The following is a 17,700-nucleotide window of genomic DNA, read 5'->3' as shown; positions in this document are numbered from 1 at the left end:
GTGAGCTTCATGAAGTGAGCTGGAAGTTCCAGCCCTCCTCTCATTGTCTCAGGATTGTTGCAAAAATGACTTTTATTTTTCTTAAAACCCATAGATGAGTGAGACTATTCTGTGTCTCTCTCTCTCCCTCTGACTTATTTCACTCAGCATGATAGACTAGATGTACATCCATGTATAGGAAAATTTTATGACTTCATCTCTCCTGACGTCTGCATAATATTCCATTGTGTATGTGTACCAAAGTTTCTTTAGCCATTCGTCTGTTGAAGGGCATCTTGGTTGTTTCCAGTGCCTGGCTATTGTGAATAGTGCTGCAATAAATATAGGTGTGAGGAAGGGGTTTTTGTATTGTATTCTTGTGTTACTAGGGTATATCCCTAGGAGTGGAATAGTTGGGTCGAATGGGAGCTCAATTTCCAGATTTTGGAGGAATCTCCATATCGATTTCCATAGAGGTTGGACTAGACGGTATTCCCACCAGAAGTGGGTAAGAGTTTCTTTCTCTCCACATCCCTGCCAGCAGTGATTGTTCTCATTCTTTGCGATGTGTGCCTATCTCTGCGGTGTGAGGTGGTATCTCATCGTTGTTTTGATTTGCATCTCCTTGAAGATCAGTGATGAGGAGCATTTTTTCATGTGCCTTTTGGCCATTTGTATTTCTTTTTTATCAAAGTGTCTGTTCATTTCTTCTCCCCATTTTTTGATGGGATTAGATATTTTTTCTTGTAAAGTTCTGTCAGTGCCCTGTATATTTTGGATATTAGCCCCTTATCTGATGGGTATTGGGTGAATAGTTTCTCTCACACGGTGGGTGGCTCTTATATCCTGGGCACTATTTCTTTTGAGATGCAGAAGCTTCTCAGCTTAATGTATTCCCATCTGTTGATCTCTGCTTCCACTTGTTTGGAAAGTGCAGTTTCCTCCTTGAAGATGCCTTTAATCTCAATGTCATGGAGTGTTTTACTGACATGTTGTTCTATATACCTTATGGTATCAGGTCTGATATCAAGGTCTTTAATCCATTTGGATTTTACCTTTGTAGATGATGTTAACTGAGGGTCTATGTTCGCTTTTTTGCAAGTGGCTAACCAGTTCTGCCAGTACCACTTGTTGAAGAGATTTTCCCTGCTCCACTTAGGATTTCTTGCTCCTTTGTCAAATATTAGGTGATTGTATGTTGCAGGAACGTTCTCTGAGAACTCAAGCCTATTACACTGATCTGAGGGTCTGTCTTTATTCCAATATCATGCTGTTTTGATAACTATTGCTTTGTGGTACAGTTAAAAGTTGGGGAAAGTAATGCCTCCCATTTTCCTTTTTCGTAGGAGTGCTTTAGCTATTCTAGGTTGTTTAGTGTTTCAGATAAACTTCATAAGTGTTTAATCCACTTTTTTGAAGAATGTCATGTGTTTCTTTAGAGGGATAACATTAAATCTGTATAATGCCTTGGGGAGTATTGCCATTTTAATGAGGTTAATACTGCCAATCCATAAGCAGGGTATGTGTTTCCATTTCCGTGTGTCCTCTCTTATTTCTTGGAGTAGGGCTTTATAGTTTTCTTTGTATAGGTCCTTCACGTCTTTGGTTAAGTTGACTCCAAGATATTTGAGTTTGTGTGGCACTAATGTGAATGGGATTGCTTTCTTGATGTCCATTTCTTCCCTATCATTATTGCTATATAAAAAGGTCATTGATTTCTGTGTGTTAATTTTGTAGCCTGCCACCTTGCTATATGAGTCTATTGTTTCTAGAAGCTTTTTGGAAAGTCTTTAGGGTTTTCTAAATAGAGTATCATGTCATCTGCAAACAGTGAGAGCTTGACTTCTTCCTTTCCTATCTGGATGCCCTTGATATCTTTTTCTTGACCGATTGTTATTGCAAGCACTTCCAGTACTATGTTAAATAGGCGTGGTCAGATGGACAGCCTTGTCTTGTACCAGAATTTAGAGGAAAAGCTTTCAGTTTTTCTCCATTGAGGATAATATTTGCCACTGGCTTGTGGTAGATAACTTTAACTAGATTGAGAAAGGTTCCTTTTATTTCCATCTTGCTGAGAGTTTTGATCAAGAATGGGTGTTGGACCTTATCAAATGCTTTCTCTGCATCAGTTGATATGATCATGTGATTTTTATTTTTCTTGTTGTTGATATTGTGTATGATGTTGATAGATTTACGGATGTTAAACCATCCTTGCTTTCCTGGGATGAAACCTACTTGGTTGTAGTGTATGATCTTCTTGATGATGCATTGGATCCTCTTTGCCAGGATTTTGTTGAAGATCTTTGCATCAGCATTCATCAGGGATATTGGTCTGTAATTCTTTTTTGTCAGCATCTCTGTCTGGTTTTGGTATCAAGAAGATGTTGGCTTCATAAGAGTTGTTTGGGAGTGTTCCCATTTATTTTCAATTTTACAGAAGAGATTGGCTGGATTGGTAGTAGCTCCTCTTGAAAGGTTTGAAAGAATTCATTAGTAAATCCATCTGGGCCTGGGCTTTTCTTTTTGGGCAGATGTTTGATTACAGTTTTAATTTCCTCAATAGTGATGGGGGTTTTTAGATATGCTACATCATCCTTACTTAACTGTGGAAGGTTATAAGTGTCCAAGAATTTATCCATTTCTTCTAGGTTCTCATGTTTAGTAGCATAAAGTTTCTCAAAGTAGTCTCTGATTACCCTTTGGATCTCTGCAATATCTGCCATGTTATCCCCATTTTCATTTCTAATATGGGTTATCAGGTTTCTCTCTCTCTCTCTCTCTCTCTCTCTCTTTGTGAGTTTTGCCAATGGTCTATCAATCTTGTTTATTTTTTCAAAGAACCAAGTTCTTCTTTCATTGATCTTTTAGATTGTTTTTTGGGTTTCCACTTTGTTGATTTCTGCTCTCAGCTTTGTTATTTCCTTCTGTCTCCTTATTTTTGGGTCCTTTTGTTGAGCACTTTCTAATTCTATGAGCTGCCTCATTAAGCTATTCAGGTATGCCCCTTCTTCCTTCCTGATGTGTGCTTGTAGAGCTATACATTTTCCTCTCAGGACTGCTTTTGCTGTGTCCCATAGATTCTGGCAGTTTGTGTCTTTATTATCATTTGTTTCCAGGAAAGTTTTGATTTCCTCTTTGATTTCATCTCGGACCCAATGGTTGTTCAGTAGAAGGCTGTTTAATTTCCAAATTGTTAAAGTTTTTCTTCTGTGTGCCTTTGTAGTTCACATCTAATTTCAGAGCCTTGTGGTCAGCAAAGGTAACCTGCAACATTTCTATCCTCTTGATATTATGAAGGTATGTTTTATGTGGCAGCATTTAGTCTATCCTGGAGAATGACTCATGTACATTGTAAAAGAATGTGTATCCAGGTTTTTTTTGGGTGAAGTGTCCTATATATATCTACTCGTCCTCTTTCTTCCATTACTCTTTTCAGGGCTAGTATGAGTTTCAGTCTGGTTGACCTATCAATTGTTGACAGGGCCGTGTTGAGGTCTCCCACAATTATATTGTTATTATCTTTCAGATTTGTCAGTACTTGTATTAGATAATTTGCTGGTCTCTCATTGGGTGCATATATGTTTAATAGTCTGATTTCTTCCTATTGTACATATCCCTTGATTAGTACATAGTGTCCATCTTTGTCCCTTACAACTTTTCTGAGTATAAAGTTGGTGTCATCAGATATTACTATGGCCACCGCAGCTTTTTTTAAGGGTGGTGTTTGATTGGATGATTTTCTTCCAGCCTTTGATTTTGAGTCTATGTTTGTTCTGACTATTCGGGTGTGTTTCTTGTCGGGAGCAGAAGGTTGGATTCATGTTTTTGACCCATTTTGCCACTCTGTGTCTTTTAATTGGTGAATTTAGTCCATTGACATTGAGGGAGATGATTTTCATAGGAGTTAATGTCATCTTTGTAGATAAGTTTGATGTGTTTGTTGCTCTCTCTTGTCTTAGAGTACACCTGTCAGTTTTTCCTTTAAGGCTGGTTTTTCATCTGTGAACTTTCTGAGCTGTTATTTATCCATGAAGCTATGTATCCTTCCTTCAAACCTGAATGTGAGTTGGGCTGTTTGCAGTATTTTCTGTTAGGCATCATTTCATTCAGTCTTGTCACAATATCCCATGCTGTCTTCTGGCCTTGAGAGTTTCTTGTGACATGTCTGCTGTAAGTCTTAGGGTTGCTCCTTTGAATGTAATGTTCCTTTTTGATCTTGATGCTTTCAGTATTCTATCTCTATCTCTGGGATTTGTCATTGTAACAAGGATGTGTCTTGGGATTTTTTTGGGGGGGGGTTCTCTTTTTGCTGGTACTCTTTGGGCATGCAGGATTTGATTGCATGTAGTCTTTAACTCTGGGAGTATTTCCTTAATGATGTCTTTGACAGTTGTTTCTTCCTGGGTATCTTCTATCTGGGCCCCTGGGACTCTAATGATTCTTGTGTTGTTTCTTTTGAGTTTATCAAAGACTTCTATTTTTATCTGTTCACCTTCCTTGAGTACTTTTTCCATTGCCTGATAGTTTGTCTTAAGGTTCGTTTCCAATTCTTCTGCTGTGTTGAGTTTTTTTGCATCTCATCTTCCAGCACGCTGATTCTATCCTCACTGCTGTTACCCTGCTGGAGAGGCCATCCACTGATGTTTTCAGTTGAGCTACCTTGTTTTTTAGATCTGTTATTTCAGTTTGGAGTTTTCTGATTTCTGTCTTTGTTCAGATCAATCTCTGCTTTCTTTGAGTTCTACTAACATCTTCCATATTTCTATTCTAAACTCCTTATCTGAGAGGTTAATCAGATGGTTGGAATTTTTTAGGTCATCCGAGCTTTCGTCTTCATTCTCTGTGCATGGTGTTTGCCTGCACGGTTTCTCCATTATCACGCTTGTAGTGTGGGTTTTCCTGTGTGTTGTGGTGGGGTTCATTGGTTAGAGAGAGTGCGTGGCTGTGAAGCAAAGTGGAATGGCTGTAGTCTCCTGGAGCCTCTGGGAGAGCTATTTTCTGGGCCCTTTTCGACCACTCCCAAGAGGTTCAGGAGACAGGACAGTGGAAAAAATCGCACAGGTAACACTCACAGTTTCTCATAGTCGGGTACCACTGGGCGGGCGTAGATATTCCTAGCCTTGCATCACAAACAGGGAACTTGCCTTTCTGCAGAATACTGGGGATAGCTGGTTTTCATGGTCAGACACAGTTCCTTGGTGTTCAGCCCTTGGTTGAGCCTCTGGGAGAGCTATTTTTCTGGACCCTTTTTGGCCCACTCCCAAGAGGTTCAGGAGATAGGACAGTGGAAAAACATGCACAGGCAATACTTACAGTTTCTCTATTTCATAGTCTTATTCACACTTTCTCTGAGGTTATTGATGTTCTCTCCCAATGATTCTTCATTGAATTTCAATAGGATTGTTGTTTTAAAATATTTCTTGGGAAGTTTAGAAAGTTATGGTTTTTTTTTTAAAGACCTTCTTAGGATTTTGTTTCATTGAGTGATGTAGCTGAATTCCCTTAAATCCCTTATATATATTTTTTTCAATTGTTTCTGACTGTTCATGAGGAATAGGACTGGAGATCAGAAAACATACTGGTCTGAGTGGCTAGCAGTAACTCACTCACGAAACTGAGTCAATGTCTCTAGCTAGATAGTGTGTATCTAGATGTACACTTGGGATTTGTTGTTATATGGGAACCACTCTAGATACAACACTGCTGGAAATTTGCAGTCACAAGATTATTTTGTCAGATATATTTCCCTAAGTTCAGGCAGGCTGTGCAACATTGCACAATTCACAGTGACTGATACCTAATGGTCGCACTGGCATTTATGCCCAATAGACTTGGGGAGTAACTGGGGTTGATGGTAGATGGATGCCCAACAACACCAGCAATAGCACACAGATATGATATCATTATGCTATTTGCTTTCACTGGTGTTTGCTAGTCTGTATTATCAAGGTCAAGCTAACCTGGAAAACATCTTGTGGTCCTACTCTAAATTTGACTAACTCAGTTTCAAATAAATGTTCATTTGTTCAAACAAGGGCTGAGCACTGGAATAGCAGCCAAAGGGAGGTCTGTTTCTCTCTTTCTTTAATCTTTGTAGAAAGTCACCCTTTTCACTCTAGACTTTTGTTCCACAGACTGCAATCAGTTAGATGTGGGCTGGGGGTGGGACTTATTTGTTTTGGTTTGGTGAAGGCATATGTCACTCAGCCTACTGCAGCTCTGCCCTTGGCTTGGAATGGTACAATTTGCTTTGGGGTTGATTTCTATTCTAAAACAAATCAGTACACCCAGTTGATTTGTCTGGGGGCTGCTGGGGGCTATAAATATCTTTAATGGTTTAAGATATGTTCTAGTTCAGATTTGGTAAACAGAGTTTTAAGTCTGGGGTGTCAGTTTTTGGCTCTCTCCTTTTTTTCCCCTCACAGCAAAGTATGCACCTTTAGAGTCTCTGTGCCTCTTCTATACCCTATCTAGGATTACTCTCTTTAACTTTAAAAGTGGCATCTTCTCCATGTTCTACAGCAGGGATTTAGATGGTGGTTGCTTTCTATGGTGAATTTTGTTATTGGAGTCACATATTGGAATTATATACCGTATTTGCCGGCGTATAAGACAACTGGGCATATAAGATGACCCCCTAATTTTGCAGTTAAAACATAGGTTTAGGCCTATATTCGCTGTATCAGACAGAACGTTCCTGTCTGCAACTATGTACCACAGTGAGCCAATCACAACAAGCAAAGGTTCAAAGGTTATATTGTAATAGACTTCCTCTCTGACTCTGGCCAATCTGAGCAGGCTTTTTACAGTGTAGATTCGGGTCCAGAACATTGTCTAATTTGCATGCATAAAAAGCTTGCTTGGATTGGCTGAGTTAGAGAGACGGTCCGAGCAGCCTTGCAGTGATTGGTGTGGGATCAAGTTGGCAAATTCGTTTGTGGCAATATTCATAGAATTTTTGTTTAGTGGCATATTGAAACATTTTCGGGATATACTCAGCGTATAAGAAGACCCCAATTTTCGGTTGACTTATACGCTGGAATATACGGTATTTAATTTAGTTGTTTGTATGTGAGGCAGTGCTGGTAGTTGTGGTGGTGAGCATACTTGATGGGGCTTAATTTTGTCTCTGTGCTCAGATATGATTCCAGGTGGGTTTGGAGGACCATATGGAATGTTGGGGATCAAATCCAAATTAGTGATATACAAGTCAAGCACCTAACCCACATTACTATCTCTCAGGCCCCCATGTTTAATTTATTTTCCATGCATTGCTTTGGTACCTTTCAAGTGTTTTCAGATTGTTCCCTTTTTTGTCCCATCTTGGTCTTACTTCTACATAAATGTTTTAAATTTTAAAATATTCCAGCACCCATTAAGAAATTCATTTCATACTGTGATCAATTTTACACACACAATTATATATACCCATACACACATACTTAATGCCTGCATAAAATTTTAGTTATATAATTATAAAATATATAATTTAAATATTTGTGAATATGGCAAAGGATATTAGTTTTGGTTTTACACCACATCCAGCAGTGTTCAGGTACTCCTAGCTCTGAACTCAGGGGTCACTCCTAGATTCAGGAGACCATATGAAGTGCTGGGATGCAATCCTGACCAGCAGTGTGCAAGGCAAGTTCCCTAACAGCTCTACTATCTCTTTAGTCCTTATTAAAATATTTTACTTATTTATTATACTTTATTAAAAAGTTTATACCCTTACACAAAATTAATTTTCTTAGATTATGCTGTTTAGTAGTTTTATGATTTTTGTTTGTTTGTTTTGGGCCGCACCTGGTGATGCTCAGGGGTTACTCCTGGCTATACACTCAGAAATTGCTCCTGGCTTGGGGGACCAAATGGGATGCTGGGGGATCGAAACTAGCTCTGTCCTAGGTCAGCCTCATGCAAGGCAAATGCCCTACTGCTGCGCCAGCACTCTAGCCCCAAGAGGGCATTTTTTTGATCACTAAATAAATAAAAGTAAAAGAATTCAATTTGGAAAGATAAGAACCAATTGTTTTTAGAAATACGCTTTAATAGCAATATTTTGTGGTAAATAATGACTATCTTTTATAAGCTTTAGTGCTAGTTTCCCTAGGAGTGTTAAGAAAGAATTTCCTTTTTTTTTTATTATTTTAATTATGACAACAAAGATGCAAAGAAAGAGGACAGGGTAAAGTTACAGTGGAAGCCCAATCACCCATAAACAGGATTCTCAGTAGTTCCATCGATGATATCCCAGCCTTGAACTTTCAGCCAAAGAACATTAAGAAAAACAAAACTGAACCCATGTACAATACAATTACTTTGTCCCTCAAATCCCCAGTTGTAGTACATATTGTTTCTTAGCAGCACACCATATAATCTAAAGATATTAGACTTATGTAACTCTTTAAACATTGAGGGCAAAGTACATTTATCTAGTTCCATGCACATGCTTACTAGTTTAAGTTAACCTCAAAAGTTTTAATGGGTTGTTTTTCTTAAGGATTGGAGTCAAGAGAACATAGTAAAAAACGATATTAAAGTGGCATTTGTTTGCATAGGCCCACCAAAACATAAGGGACATGGAAAGACAAATTATGGTCTAAATACATGGAGACCCTACCCCTGAAGTTTCCTGGCACAGGACTGACTCTAGGCTCCAGGCAAACTAGTTTGTCCAATTCAAGTCATAGTCTGTAGTGGCAATACACCTCCATTCCTCACATAGTCTCTGTTGTTGGTATCATTCTTCTGTATTAAAGATCCTGGAGTCTGCATATCCCATATTGCAGTCAGGATGGTGCAGAGCATCCTCTCGTTTCACCTCACACTTAAGGGGCAATAGAGAGAACCATGTCCTGTAGAGCAGGTCATCGTTGTTGTCATGTCTTCTCGCAGGTCATTGTTGTTGTCACGTCTTCTCAGTGTAAACGGAAGTGTCTTTTTAGGAGGTCGATGTCACACCCTTGGTAGTGTCTTTCCTGGTAGAGGACTGCTTCCAACTGTTGCTATAAAAGACCTTGGATGTTTTGTAGATAGCTTGCCTGGTTCCAGCGTGAATGGAGAATGCCCATTCAACTGGGGCCTATGCCAGGTCATTATATCAATATTCAGGGTGTAAGGTACATTGTAATGAGATTTATTAGATAATAACTAATCTGTATGTATAGTGTTTTCCCATTTTAATGTGTCTATGCAAACAAGGATCAATGCCACGAAGCGTTATTGGTGCATCTGGAGGCAATAGGAACAAGACCAGCAATTTCCATGACATAGTTCAATCATAGGCATCAAACTGAGGGACAGTTCCACCACAATCCTTACTGAACAGCTTACAAAGAAAAGACAAGATGAAAAGTGGATAGAAACATCATGGTAGAAGAATATATAGAGAGTTACAGCAGTTAAAGAAAATAATCATAAAATATTCAAAAGATATATGTGTTCAATATGTGTTCGATTTATGTCCTTCTAAATAGTTCTGGGATTTGTAAGATCTACTGTATGTCTTTGGTCAGAGATTGAAGCTGTGTGTTACTGAAGTTAAGAAGGGTAAATCTGGGGTACTGATGGTTGGGAGGAGCATATGATCGCGCGGGGGGCTAGCCCCCGCGCGGTTTCAAAATGTAGACTGGTATGAAATTGCCAGTGACAGCCTGAGTATAGCTGAGAAATTATCTGCCACCCCCCAGATAAGAAAGAATTTCCTAAATGATAATTTCTTTATTTTTTTATGCAGTTTTCATCTGTGACCAAAAGTATAGAACATCAGTAACCTAAGGATATCACCATTTAGAAGTTTTCAACATCAGTTACCTTATCCTTTTTCATCTGATTTTTAAACGTGGAAACATCTTTCTTTCAAGTTACTTTTGTGGCAGAATTAAGCAGATGGCTGAAAGTGACTTTGATAAAAATATCTTGAAATGCCCCAATTGTTCCTCTGCTCAGAAGGATGTGCCTTGTGTATGTACCTATAAAACAACTCAGATTGTAGTTCCGGACACAGAAATATCAGAGGCCTCAACTATGAGTACTGTGGAGTTAAGAGGTCCAAAAGAGAAAAAGAAAGGGAAAAAAAATTTAAAAGAGAACATGCCTGTTGCAAATTCGGTAAGTACTGAAGATTCTTTCTCTTAACACAAGTTTATATTCTGCTCTCCAAACCACTTCAGACTTATCTCCTGGGTTCTTGTCAGCTATAGTTCATTGTCTCTTGGCTGTTAGGGGAATATTTCTTTTTTAAAATTGATTGATTGATTGTTTTTTGGGCTACACCCAGCGGTGTGCAGGGGTTATTCCTGGCTCTGGACTCAGTAATAGCCTCTGGCAGGCTGGGAGACCATATAGGATGCTGGGAATAGAATCGGGCCCCTCCCTGGTCAGCTGCATGGCAAACACCCTACCTCTGTGCTATCTCTCCAGCCTGAATATTTCTTTCTTACATAAAAATCAATCAATACTATTAATGTTAAAGTAACATTTTAACATGCAACCAAATTAATTGTTTTTCAGAATTATAAATGCATCATAGTATTATTCCAGCTTCTTAAAAATGGGTTATACATAATGAATAGCTTTTCAAGTTGAGTTAACTTGAATTGAGGAGAAATTTCCTCGATTGATAGATTCAGAATGAGATTTATGGTTGTGCCTAAACGTAGGATGCTTCTTTGTTTTAAGACAGTTTCTAATGATCTAAACAAAAGAGCAAATATATTTTGCAAAATTATTCTTCTTCAATTATAATCTATGATGAATGAGTTAGATTTGGTTTGGGTAGATGCACCTTCATAGCAAAGAGGCAGCCTAGGAGATTATAATAGATACAACACAAATTTGGTGATTGTGAGCAGTAAGTTAGAGTCTCAACCTCCAATGTTATGCTGTTTCAAATTTTACTAAGCTGTTATTTCCAATTAGTGTTATGGTAAAATCATTACCATATATTAACCTCTGAGTAAATTGTTACTATAATTTTTTTTATTCAAAATATATTTTGTGACTATTTGGCCAATACTTTTTTTGTGCAAGATTTATTGAAGATTATTACTATGCTGATTTTTTGGGTAAAGTTTATTGATAAAGTATGAGATTGTTACTATAATTCTTTTCATTCAAAATATATTTTGTGACTATTTGGCCAATACTTTTTTTGTGCAAGATTTATTTAAGGTTATTATTATGCTGATTTTTTGGTAAAGTTTATTGAAAAAGTATGAAATTGCCTTCTCTTGTGATTTAAAATAAATTAGCAGGTAAGTTATAATATATCAAGTTATTGTATAGATTTTTCTGGATTAAAAACCTTAGATTAAATGACTACTTACAGTCTCTTTTAGACCAATGAGCAAATAAATCATATAGGACTTTGAAAAGACAATAAGCTATTATACTATTAATCTCATTGCATACATTAATGTTATCTAAATTAGAGTTTTATTTAATAAATAATTGTAATATGCCTTAAATTGAATTTTTTTCCAATTTATTTTTGGTTCAAGACCTCAAGAACCACACATGTAGAGAGAAAAATATCTCAACAGTGGAATCGGGTCCACATTACAGAAGCAAAAGTTCCTCACATAAGGCTAGATAATGGAGCTGCTATTGAGGTATATAGAAAACAAATTGAAACTATGGGATTTTTTTTTTTGGTCACACCTGGTGATGCTCAGAGGTTACTCCTAACTATGCGCTCAGAAATTGCTCCTGGCTTTGGGGATCTAATGGGATGCCAGGGGATCGAACCATGGTCCGTCCTAGGGTAGCGCACACAAGGCAGACACCTTACTGCTTGTGCCACTATTCCAGGCCCCAAACTATGGGAATTTAAGATTTCTTTTATCAATGGTTAATGGAAAAAATGATGTAAAAATAGGTCTTTGGGGGTGAAGAAGACAAGAGTAAATTCATTTTCATGTACATTACAATTGTTACTTAAATGAAAACTATTTCTGTATGATCGAATGAATTCTAATTAAAATGGAGGGCATTTTTAATAGATAATATAAACCTCTTCAAGATAGAGACTGGAAGACCTGAATGGTTTGTCTAAATTTCCTTAAAAATGCGTAGTATGGTCAGAATTTCTTCTTGAAATTTTTTCTAATTTATGATTAAATAATGATATTTCTTTTAGCATTTTAATTATTACATATAAACATGAACAAGTATTGCTACAATTTTAAAAATTAAATGTATTTATTTAATTATTTGATTAAAGGTATAAGAATAACTGAAAGAAAAATTTATATTAATGTCAAATACTTTTAATGTTTTAAGAGATATTTGATAATTTACTTGAAGTGATAAGAAAAATTTCTGAGTTAGTTTTATTTTCTTTTATTAAAAATTACACAATTTACTGAGTTTAGCCATAAGAACTTTCATAAAGTGAACATGTTTGTTATGAAAAAGTAGGAAATACAAAGAAAAAATAAAATTATGAGTCATATGTGACTGGATTAAACTTAGTACCTTTATTCATTTTTTTCTATACAAATATGTCTATTCAAACTTTTCTTCTGAATTTTAAAGTACTTTAATTATATAAAATTTAAAAAATAATCTCAGGGGCCAGGGAGATATTACAGTGGTTCAGGCACTTGTCTTGTAAATTGCTAACCCCATTTTAGTCTTAAATACCATAAATGGACACCAAACACCACCAGGAAGAAGCACAGAGTCAGGAGTAAGCTTTGAGATCTGATAGGTGATTCCCTCAAACAAAAACAACCTAACAAAAATGGAGAAATAATAAATAACTTAAATGGTTTTTTTTTTTTTTTTTTTTTTTGTGGTTTTTGGGTCACACCCGGCAGTGCTCAGGGGTTATTCCTGGCTCCAGGCTCAGAAATTGCTCCTGGCAGGCACGGGAGGACCATATATGGGACGCCGGGATTCGAACCGATGACCTCCTGCATGAGAGGCAAACGCCTTACCTCCATGCTATCTCTCCGGCCCCATCTTAAATGGTTTTAATTGAAGTTTCTATTTACATTTCTTTCCCACTATATTTCAAACGTAAGATATAATTACCTAAAATTCTGCTACCCAGTGATAACTTCTCTTACTATTTAATATGAATATTTTTGAGACATTAATGTGAACATCTCATCACATTCATCACATTTGTACATTTGATAGCATGATCATGTCATATTATGTTGATATTCATTCTGTGTACCATTACTGATTACATTTTAATAACCTTTTCTTAAAGTTATTGTGAACAGGAAATTATTCTCTCCTTTCCTTTCCTATTTGTTTTAAGGCAATTAGATGAAGAAAAATAAGTTAATTTAATAAAAGCTAGTTGAGCTGTTGGGTTATTTTTCTATCCATTTTTTTATTTTAGAATCCTACTTTACCAATATCAAAATACTGTGTTTAGGTGTTGTTCTGTGCAGTTAAAGGAATAAAGTGGTAGTTTAATTTTGAAAGAATGAGAAAATTTAGAGAAAACATAGAGTTGAGATTATTTTGTTCTGTGGTGAAAAATGAGTAAACATCCATTCAAAGAGATTTAATTCATTTTATGTAATATCTAGTTTTGAGTTGCCAATAAATAAATTACAAATACAAAACGCTATATTGTATTTCAATTATCATAGTCATCTGACTTTGAGTTTCACTATTAAAAGGTAGCAGAAAGAGAGGATGAACCAAAGTACCAAAGTCTTTGTTTTTCATATGGAGAAGGTAGAGTCCACGGTCTATCACCTAGCTAAGATGTGATCTGTGTCTAGCAGTTGCCATTGACAACATTCAGGACTGCTTCTCCAGGATTAAAATTCACATGGCCAGTCTGTTATTTTTCTCTTCAACATGCATGGATAGACATGGTTCCATGCTAGCTTATTGACTAACTGGTTGAATGTATTTATCGATTCATTCCGTAATCAACTTCCTCATTCATTTCACATTTTCACCACGGTTTTTTTGGACTGCCATCCTTATCTTGACTGGGTTAGAGGGAAAAATTCTCAAATAGTTTTTGCCTTTATTGTTTCTTGTGCTAATTTCAGAACTTACCTCTTTAATATACTTTCAGTATTTAGCTTTGATTTTTGATCCACATGTCATTTTGCATTTACAATTTACAATTATAATTAAGACTTTGTGATATAAGTAATAATCTTGAGCAGATTAAAAATCCTAAAAATCCTGAAAAAAAAGTCATTGTAGCTGCTGAAGTATATATCATAAAGCCAAAATTTTCATTTCTTCTCCCCCCCTTTTCTTCCTTAGATCCCTCCCCTTTCCTTTTTCATTTCCTCTCATTTACTAAGCTTAAATATTTTACCCAGGTGAGTTTAGGGCAGGCTTTAAAAACAAAAGAAGCAATTGGGTTTTTTAAAAAAGCAAATGATTTTTAAAAACCCATTCTGTTTATTTTTACCAATAAAAATGTATACTGTCATAAGACTTACTTAGTATACATACATAAGACTTACTAATGGCTAAATAAAACACCAACAGACACCTATAGATTCACCACTGTGAATCTATTCTAATGTTATGTTTCTCATATAGTATTTTAAATTTCTTCCTAAAATTTTTGTTTATTTATTGATAGTGACCTATTGATGGTGAATTTATTAGGTATTTCAGTTATATCAAACAGCAAATTGTGGAGTAATTTTTCTACTTGAAAAAATAAGTCACTGTGGGAGCCAGAGCAATAGCACAGCGGATAAGGTGTTTGTCTTGCATGCAGCCAACCTGAGTTTCATCCCCGGCATCCTATATGGTCTCTTGAGCTTGCCAGGAGTGATTCCTGAGCATAGAGTCACAAGTAACTCCTGAGCACCACTTGGTGTGACCCAAAAATCAAACAAACAAAAGTCACTGTGATTTACAATTTTACAGTACTGTCAATGGTTCAATTGTAGCGTTTCATAAGTACAACATTCCGGAATCACACCCCTCTCCACTAAAGTGTCCTTTTCCTTCTGCAATTGTCTCGGGGTCCCCCCCCCACTCTCTTGATCCCTTAAATACCACCCTATCCCTGTTTAATCTCTCCACATCTAACAGTAGAAAGCAAACTGAATTCTGTAGACCACCAGCTATTTGATTCTGTTAAAGAAGCAGTTTCTTCATTAAAAAAATTTAGACATAGTGATATATAATTTTGATAACAGCAAAATATATTTGAACACCACACCTTCTACCAGAGTGCCAGTTTCCCTTTCCATGTGTCACTTTGGCCCACTATGCCCTGTCATGTAGCCACATCTGCCTGTACAGTGATATGCTTCCTATTAAAGATCAGTTCAACATTGGTATTGCCTTTGAGTATTTGTGGTTTTTAGTTGTTTGTTGGTCCAGACTGGTGCCAATCTATGGAAATCCCTGCAGATCAGCAAAAATGTTCTTTCTACTGAGCACATTGTATGCTATAGTGAAATGTAGCACATTGGATGCTGTAGTGAAAGAGATGCTGCCGTTGGGGATGAATACAAACAACAATATGGACCTAATTTGCTGGTTTGCTAAATATTTCTGATTTTTACCAGTCTGTAGGTATAAAAATATTGAAAGCCATTGTTTTGGACCACATTCACAGAAAAATAAATGAACCAAACTGCTTTGTAAGCAGGAGAGTAATATTAGTATTTAAAATCCAATATGTAATATACATTAAAAAAGTAAACGCCAAAGAATCATCACTACCTTGCAGAGAGAATTAGGTAGAGAAGTTATTTATGCAGGAGTTAAAAAACTATAAGCTGGGGCCGGAGAGATAGCATGGAGGTAAGGCATTTGCCTTTCATGCAGAAGGATGGTGGTTCGAATCCCAGCATCCCATATGGTCCCCCATGCCTGCCAGGGGCGATTTCTGAGCATAGAGCCAGGAGTAGCCCCTGAACGCTGCCGGGTGTGACCCAAAAACCAAAACAAAACAAAACAAAACAAAAAACTATAAGCTTTCATATTGAGGATAGATTCTTAAAAGTGCCATTTTAGACCTATTGGCATATTCTAATCTTCCCGGAGACTAATTAACAAAAATAAGATTTTAGTTCTGATAGCATACAGAACCTCGTAAAACCTTTTATTTTTATGTTGATTTTTAAATTAAATTTATTGAAAGAAAATGCATCACATAGTTGACATAATTGATCAAATACATTTGTTTCAAGATGACCAGAAGCAAAGTTATTAAAAAAAATAGAAAACAGAAATAAAGACTAAAGAGTTCTGAGATAGGAAAGAAGAAAAAGTTCAGTAGCAAGTATAATTTTGAAAATTATTGACTCATCAATGAACTCATTAAAGCACTAGCAGAAGGTTTAGTAAGCTCTTTTTTTCTTTTTTCTTTTTGTTAAGGATAAGAGTTAAAGAAATACAGTAAAAACAATGTGTGAGAGTGGCAATTGTTTTTTGAATAGGCCCTGCAAAATATGGGGGAACTGGAAAGGAAAAGCGTTGGCCTAAATACAAGTTTTCTGGCATAAGATTAATTCTGGGCTCCAGGCATATTAGGTTGCCTAACCCCTGAGTCATTCTCTGTGGTCCCAGTAAAATTTTTTCATACAATGGTACTGTTGGTGTCAGGTTTCTGTAGTTAGAGATCCTGGTTTCTATGAAGATTCTACATCGAAGTCAGGATGACATGGTTTCCTCTAGTTTCATCTCTCACCATTAGAGAGGGCAATGCAGAGAGTCCTGCTCTGAAAGCAAGTTTTTGCTGTTGCTAAGTCATCTGGGTGTTAAAAGAACCCTCTTTGGAGTAATTCGATGCCAGGGCAGGGGTAGGGTCTCCCTGGTAGAGGTTTGCTTCCTGGTGATTGTTGGAAACAACAGTGGTTGTTTCCAAAGATGGTAAAACCTCATAAAACCTTTAATGAAACCAAAATACTTCAATAATTTGTTTTGTTTTAATTTATTTATAGATTTCTCAATTCAAGGTCATGGGCTTCTTCATTCTGGGCAGGAAGTCCTACTGTTGGAGGAGAGAGAGAAATAGAGAGACAGAGACATAGAGAACAGAGAAACAGAGAGAGAAAGAATATAATCTAACCCTTTATGATGTGGGAGGAATTATTGTGCGTTTCTAGAGAAAATCATGCTGATGAGAGAAAGCATACAAGCTCCATACAGATAGTGGCTCCAGCCAGGAATGATATTACCTGAGGACTTATTGTAATTAGTTGAGCAGTGAATCTTCTTTTATGTAAGTTAGGAATAAAGAAATGTCAATACTAGCACCTCATTTACCTGTAGAATAGTGCAGGTGAAAGAGGTGATGAAAAAGAGAATGGCTTCTCTCTGGCAGGCTTTGGCTGACGAATTCTACAGAGGCTTCATCTAGTCATAGTACTTCTGCTTTTCTCTTATGTACTTGCCCCTTTGTCAGATGAGATAAAAAACTTGGGAATGACCAGGAATTGAATAGAATCAGGAAAGTAACTCCTCCAAAATCTCATGAATTCGATATATTAATATGAACTAAAGTGTAAATACTGTGAACCAAGACTGGTGTCCACCACTCTGACAAGAACTGGGAATTGAAATAAAGTAATATACATGATAATAATTATGTCCCTTTAGTTTCAAAATGGCAAACTATCATGGCTAAAAGGAAGAGATAAAAAGAAGTGGTAGAGAAGGAAAGTGTTTGCCATAGAGGCAGGCTGGGGATGGGGGTGTGGGTACAACTAACTGGGGAAGTTAGTGGTGGGAAATGAACACTAATGAAGGGATGAGTGT

General features: G+C 36.7%; 1 protein-coding gene across 1 annotated transcript in view; it reads left to right on the top strand.

Annotated features, from left to right (window-relative positions):
* Positions 1–9,870: 9,870 nt before the first annotated feature.
* The window catches only part of STK33 (serine/threonine kinase 33), a 116,465-nt gene continuing 108,635 nt past the window's right edge, over positions 9,871–17,700 (top strand). The window contains exons 1-2 of the mRNA XM_049780662.1: positions 9,871–10,092; positions 11,484–11,594. Of these exons, the coding sequence (XP_049636619.1) occupies positions 9,871–10,092; positions 11,484–11,594 (333 nt within the window). The remainder of the gene's footprint in view (positions 10,093–11,483; positions 11,595–17,700) is intronic.

The sequence above is a fragment of the Suncus etruscus genome, chromosome 9 (assembly GCF_024139225.1).
Source record: "Suncus etruscus isolate mSunEtr1 chromosome 9, mSunEtr1.pri.cur, whole genome shotgun sequence".
In the NCBI taxonomy this organism is placed as follows: Eukaryota; Metazoa; Chordata; class Mammalia; order Eulipotyphla; family Soricidae; genus Suncus; species Suncus etruscus.
This window is presented reverse-complemented; position numbering and strand designations above follow the sequence as displayed.